This window comes from Fringilla coelebs (genome assembly GCF_963513975.1).
Source record: "Fringilla coelebs genome assembly, chromosome: 2".
NCBI classification, from domain to species: domain Eukaryota; kingdom Metazoa; phylum Chordata; class Aves; order Passeriformes; family Fringillidae; genus Fringilla; species Fringilla coelebs.
Window position 1 is genome coordinate 26,471,031 of NC_140029.1, and position 7,013 is coordinate 26,478,043.

Genomic DNA, 7,013 nt, shown 5'->3' on the forward strand with positions numbered 1-7,013 from the left:
AGAGCTACATCACCTCCTCTAGCTCCTGGCTGCCTGCAAAGTCCAGCTGCTTTGGAGAGGCTTTGTCAAAATTTCTAGAGGAAAGCCCCCTCGAGGTGCTCTGCCAGCTCCAGGCTATCAGTGTGGCATTGCTGCAGCACACTCACATTTTTTGTGTCTCAACGCCGTGCCGTGGTGCCCCTGAGTGCAGACTTTGTTCTCAGAGGTTTTGTTTTCTCATGAGTGGCTGCCCTTTGCACTGTGGTGTTTCTCATTCAGCAGCTGCCCCAGAGCCCCGCAGAGCGAGCGGCGGGTGATGCGCAGCCAGCTCGGAGGGTGGGCATGGCAGGTCATCGTGGGACAGTGTGGCTTCTTCCCGTTGTGCTCCTTGTCCTCCAGATGAGGCAGACAGGTAGAGTGTTTGCTTCACCTTGGCTTTGTACTGCTTTGCCTAAACCACACAGGCAGCTGTCAATATTTTTGCTTTGCGGGGCAAGGGACATGAGCGAACACCCAGTGGCTTTGCCCTCTCACCAACCTTGCTTCCCTTTGCCAGCTGCCCTGTAATGATATCCAGGGCTGAGGCACACATGGGGAATTCCCTTTTGGAGTGACAATTGTGTCAGTGTAAATGATGGGGTCACTATGTTGATATGTAGTGTTTTCAAATGCTCAGCACAATTAATGAGGAGTTTCTCATATTCTCAGGAGACATGATAATTAAATAACCTTTACTGTCCATTTGTAAGCTGCTGAGGAACAAAATGATGCCCACAACATTTAACTGTACAGAGGAGAACAAGAACCTTACCTCATATATCACTGTGATTTTCTAATTCTTTACAAAAACATCACAGCTGTACTTAATAAAATAAATTTTCCCACCTATCCTGACCTGCTCCAAATGGGGGCAGAGCAGGTGATAAAATTTAGCAATTTGAAATTTGTCTTCTCTAAAGCAATGAATTCTTGAGCAAGTGACACTTTTCTGGATATTGTGCTTCTTGTATGAAACAGTGCATCCCAGAGAACATATGTGAGGGGGTGACACATTTTTTGCAGCAGAGCACTAAATGGGAAAGACCATGTTAGAAAAGGAATGAGATGGATGGGAGAAAGAGCTGCTACATGAAATGTGTCTCCAAATGCAGAGTTACCTCCCTGACCTCAATGTCCTCATAAACTGAGTTTATAAGGTATGTGTGTCTGGGGCTCGGGAGTCAGGTCAGCCAGTTGCATCCAGGAAAGTAAGAAAGGCTGCACAACTCAAGATGCCAGCACAGATGTGGGCAGCATGAGGTGAGAGGTGATAACTACAAGCTCAAGCTGATACCTGGATGGATACAGTGAGAAAAGTTTGGTTCTCTAAGCAGTACAGAACAGAAGTTTGGCCTGCCCACGTGACTTTAGCAGGGTTTCGTAAAGTTTGCGGGTTTTATTAGCTTCTGTTTAATACGCCAGTATCTGTGTCTTTAAATGAACAGCTCTGCAGGCAAAAGACATGCAGAAGGCCTGAGATGACCTTTGAGGAAATAAAAGTTGATGGTTTTCAGCCATTAGTTGCAATATAGAAATGTCCTGTCTGGTTTTACAGGATTCACTGTAAGTTATGTAGACTCTGACCACTTTGTATTACTTAATATTCCTGTAAAAAAAGGGTTATGTGCACATCATAATACAGTGGCCACCAGAAAGAGATTGCAAAACTGAGGATTTGTAGATGAATCATTGCAGGTTTGGAATGATTGTAGTTATACTGTTTGTTCCAGCTGGAATGTGGCAACTCACAGGACCTATATTCTAAAAGGAAGGATGAAAGATGGCTTAAGAAAACTAAGAGCCCTTCCGTGGTCACTGAAAATGCTTGCACACTTACAGTAATTTGGGGTTTGTTTGTTTTTGTAGATGGGAACCAGTGCAGTTCAAATCCTTGTCACTATGGTGGCCAGTGTAAAGATGGAATTGGTTCCTACACTTGCACGTGCTTGGATGGTTATCAAGGCAAGAACTGTGAATTTGGTAAGTTTCTGCTTTAGAGAGCCGTGGTGGCAAACTTCCCAGGGAGCTTTGTGAGGAAGCACGTTTTGCATGGAAATCCTTCCTGGGGCTCGCTTCTGTGGCACAGAGCTGCCCCTGTGACCTTGCCATGGGAGGGGGTATCGTTAGCCCAGAAGTAAGAGCAGAAGTGTGAAACTGAGGTTCAGTCACAGGAGTGATGAGGAGTTGGAGATTTTAGGGCAGGAGGGAGGAATTATGTGAGGATTTACACAATTACATTCCCTGTTAGTGTTTTATTCATTGTTCCCCTGACAATTTGTCTCTGCTTTCTGAGCTCACCATGCCATGGCCACTGGGCCCACTGGGACCTGGCAAGCACGTTTGGTGTGCTGGATGTGGCTGCTTTGTAAGGCACAAGCTGTGTTCAGCACTCACATGAGTTATTCCTAAAGGGTGCCTCAGGTGCTTGGCAGGTGGGGGATCCTTTAAACAGATCCTGTTTAAAGAGCGTGTTTTGTTTTGGAGAACTTCCAGATCTTCTGTGAAGTCAGTGTTTATGTCCAGTTTTTCTGCCACCATCTCTTTTACAGTCATCCCAAAGTTCTGCAGAATAAACAACGGGGACTGCGAGCAGTTCTGCAGCATCCGAAGAGGCGGGCGGAAGGATGTGGTGTGCTCCTGTGCAGAGGGGTATGTTCTAGCAGAGGATGGCAAACACTGTGTTGCAACAGGTACGAAGCCATGAGATAAACCAATAGCAGTGGTGGTGAGATTTGTTTCACTGATAAGGGATGTCTTGGTTTACAGTCGAGGAATGTCTTTTGAACCTCCAGCATCCTACATGACATAGACCCAACAGTGAGACCAGGAGATTTATGTTTCCAAAGCCTTCCATTTGAGAGGTGCTGTGGTGGAGTGGATCAAAATGTATGTGATTTTGAACCCTTTGCAAGGTGCCTCTCAGTGAGGCATGTCAGATTAAATACTGCTGTTAACAAGATAATGAACCATAGAATTACAGACTCTCCTGTTCTGATAGGCATCTTCAATGATCATCAATATCCAACTCCTGGACTATTACTAGACAACCCCAAGAATAACTCCATGTTCCTGCAAGCATTGTCCATACATTTCTTGAACTCTGTCAGGTTTGGGGCCTTGACCACTTCCCTGGGGAACCTGTTCAAGTGCCCAACCACCCTCTGGGTGAAGAACCTTTTCCTCCTATCTGACCTAAACCTCCCCTGACATGGCTTCCTGCCATTCTCTCGGGTTTCTTCATGGAAGGGGCTGTCCAGCACTGGAATGCACTGCACAGGGAAGTGGTGGGGTCTCCATCCTGGAGATTTTCAAGAAACAACTGAATGTGGCACGTAAAGCTATAGTCCAATTAACAAGGTGGTGCTCTGACAAAGGTTGAATTTGATGATCTTGGAGGTCTTTTCCAACCTAAAGGATTCTGTGATTCCGTGTCCTGGTCACCACAGAGAAGAGATCAGTGCTTGCCCCTCCTCTTCCCCTCAGGAGAAAGTTGTAGAGGAAAATGAGGTTGCCCCTCAGTCTCCTCCAGGCTGAGCAGACCAAGTGACTTCAGCCACTCCTCATACAGCTTCCCCTCGAGCCCCTCCACCTTCATTGTTGCCCTCATTGGACACTCTCCAAGAGCTTTATATCTTTTTGATATCTATATGTCAAAGACTGTACACGGGATTCAAGGTGAAGCCATGCTGAGAAAAGTGATCACAGTAGGATCTTTGCCTAAACACTTACAGGCCATACAAAAGAGCAGCTTGCAAAAATTTATACTTAAATTGCAGTTAACCTTATCAACTTGCAACTGGAGAGATAGGGCTAATCATAATTATCCAATGTACATATGTACAATTTTATTGTATTACAAAATACCACAGGGGAGGGGTAAGTCAACCATTTAGATATCATGTCAGGTTTTATATATTTTATAGGTAATAACAAATTGCTGTCATTAGCCATATTATTCCTAAAATAAAGCGCTTCCCTCAGTCTCCAAATTAAGTACATTACATTAAGAGGAACTACATGAATATATTGATGTAAATAATTGAAGATGATGTATTAAATTTGTTAAAAACAAACTGAAGATGGTGTATTAAATTTTAAATACTTTCAAAACATGATTGTGAGATGGAAGCCGAAGGAGAGCCTCCATGATGAGAAAATAGCACTCATTTCTCAAACCATATGGTCTTTCTTCCTTGGTTCCATGTGCCAAGTCTTTCATATTGTCTGGAAAATGAGGAAGCAGCACTATATATTGGGATTTGGTATTTCCAAGGAGTTTCTTCTTGTGTTGGTGTTTCTCTCCATCTTTAATTTTAGCGTTCTTCTCTTTACAGTAAAATACCCTTGCGGAAAAGTTGCTGTGGGAAAGAAAAAAAGGTCTGTCCTTTCACCCACTGACCACAGCAATGTAATGAGTGATCAAGAAGACCCTCCTGCAAACGAAACCAGCACAGAGGAGGATTTTGCAATTACCACAGAAAGCCCAACGCCTCCACCTGACAACAGAACGAGCAGCAAGAATCCATATGTCGATACCAGGATCGTGGGTGGGGATGAGTGTCTTCCTGGCCAATGCCCATGGCAGGTGAGTGGAGGGGGCTTTGCCCTGCCCGTGGGCAGAGCGTGTGGCTGAGGGAAGGGGAGCAGTGGCTCCTTCCAGCTGGGAGCCTTCTGAACATGACCCGTATCGCGTGCCGGTGGCAGCCAGGGGCAGCCAGACTGTGTGACCCCGGGCACTTGGATGGGCTGTTCTGCAAAGTGCAGCTTCATGGGGTCAAAACAAAAGGCTGTGTGCCATTTCAGATGGAACTGCCTACCCTGTGCCCAGAGAGGACTTTGGGTCATGCTGTTCTCCCAGGCCATTTTTGCAGGTGACGTTTTGGTTCTGTCTGAGACCACCCACTCATGCAACACACCCAAGTGCATGCCAGATAAAGCCAGTGTTTTGGTTCAGAAATACACCCTCGGGTCTCAGTTTCACCCTTGAGTTTGGTCCAGCCAAAATGATTTGGACATTATTTGGGAGGTAGGTCCAAGGGATGTGGTGACCTGGAATCTGCACTCTGCCTGCTCAGTCAGTCAATGCCTGAGGGATGTTACTCAGCACTGACAGCGAGGTGATGGGGAAGGCAAAGGTTTAACTTCACATAGAGAAAATCAGGTCTCTGTAGCAATAGAAGTCAATCTGCAACCTCTGCATGTGGGAATGCAATACTAGGAGGGATGTGGAGGGCCACATACATGTTGCAGTAAGAAGCATCTCTGTAGTGTGCAGAGAAATTAGCACTTCATAGCTCGTTCATACTAACCTGCACTGCCTCCTTCTGCCCTTACCCATTTTGGTCACAGGCTGTTCTGTTAAATGAGGAAGAAGAAGAGTTTTGTGGTGGAACTGTTCTGAATGAAAATTTTATACTTACTGCAGCTCATTGTATAAACCAAACCAAAGAAATCAAAGTTGTTGTTGGTGAGTAGAGCACATAAGAACAAACTCTGATTTAGCATTGTTTCCATTTTGAGCCAGGACCCAGGATCAACACAGCTTCATCTTTGCTATGCTGTAGTCCAGACCCTGTTCTCTTTTCTAAGCCAGGCTCAAGCTCCTGGAAGTGCTTCCGCACAAAATTGCAGTAGTTTAGCTGAATCAGCTTATGCCTTTGTGTAAACTGGTACAAAAATCTCCACAGACCAAATCTCAGGACCAAAGCCAATCCACTTGCTGCTAAGAAATGTTGCCATACCTGTTTACAGTTTCCTTGTGTGGTCTAAGGTCCTGGGCAAAGTAGGCAGAATGAATATGGTACTCTCTTCCTCTGTCAAGGTTGTTCTGAAATTCTTACACTTTCTCCACATTGATGACCCTTTTAATGCTCTTGTGCAGGTGAAGTGGACAGAGAGAAGAAGGAGCAGTCTGAATCAATGCACACTGTGGACAAAATATTTTTTCACGCCAAGTTTGATGCTGAGACTTATGATAATGACATCGCCTTACTAAAGCTGAAGGAACCTATCAGGTTTTCAGAGTACATCATCCCAGCGTGTCTCCCCAAAGTGGACTTTGCTAATGAAGTTCTAATGAAGCAGAAATCTGGGAGGGTTAGTGGCTTTGGGCGGGAATATGATGGTGGACAGCTCCCAAAGAAACTGAAGGTTCTTGAACTCCCCTATGTTAATAGGAGCACTTGCGAGCAGTCCACTTCCTTTGTGGTAACTGAGAACATGTTCTGTGCTGGTTATGACACAGAGCAAAAGGATGCTTGTGAAGGAGACAGTGGTGGCCCCCATGTGACCAGATACAAGGATACTTATTTTGTTACTGGAATTGTTAGCTGGGGTGAAGGATGTGCAAGGAAAGGCAAGTATGGTGTCTATACCAAACTGTCCCGGTTCCTGCGCTGGGTGAGAACAGTCATGAGTCAACAGTAGTGGTGCTGTGTCCCTTGATCCTCCTTGTTACCTGCCAAGGTGCAGGATTGGAAATGGAAACTTTCTATTCCTGCTCATCTGCTAAGTTTGTTTTGAGATCTGATTCCTTAAAATTATGGTCTGCTTCCATTTGTATTATTCTTGGCTTTAAAGCACACCTCTGAGGACTGTGGGGTCTTTGGAATTGGTTGAGTGAGAGAATTCCCCAAGTGAAAAGAGTACTGAACAGGATCTTTGGCTTCTTTTAATTATTTATCAATGGCCATTTTGGTTCCGATCTGTTGTCATGGGTGCTCCTACCAGAGGCTCCTAAACCTGTTCTGAAGTGTCAGTAGCCATGATGAAAGCAGGAAGGACAGGGGTCATTTAATCCTCATATTGCAGCCATCTGGCTTAGCAAGGAGTTTGTCCATACTGGAGTTGTTTAGCTTCTGCCTTCAGATGTGTTCAGAGTATTATGGGAGCAGGGGATCTTGCATGTCTAAATAAAGAGGGGTTTTGCTTTATAAGGATTGCACTTCACTGAAGTTTAATTTGTACTCTCTGCTCATCAGTAAATATATATGTGC

At 45.0% G+C, this 7,013-nt stretch overlaps 1 protein-coding gene across 1 annotated transcript; it reads left to right on the forward strand.

Annotated features, from left to right (window-relative positions):
* Positions 1 to 321: 321 nt before the first annotated feature.
* Positions 322 to 6,661, forward strand: LOC311165285 (coagulation factor X-like; the record flags this gene model as incomplete). The annotated part of the gene is made up of 6 exons (XM_084225142.1): positions 322 to 391; positions 1,885 to 1,998; positions 2,568 to 2,708; positions 4,353 to 4,603; positions 5,368 to 5,485; positions 5,900 to 6,661. 6 exons carry the CDS (start codon positions 322 to 324, stop codon positions 6,442 to 6,444), a joined length of 1,239 nt encoding a protein of 412 aa, XP_084081268.1. The 3' UTR covers positions 6,445 to 6,661.
* Between the last annotated feature and the right edge of the window lie 352 nt (positions 6,662 to 7,013).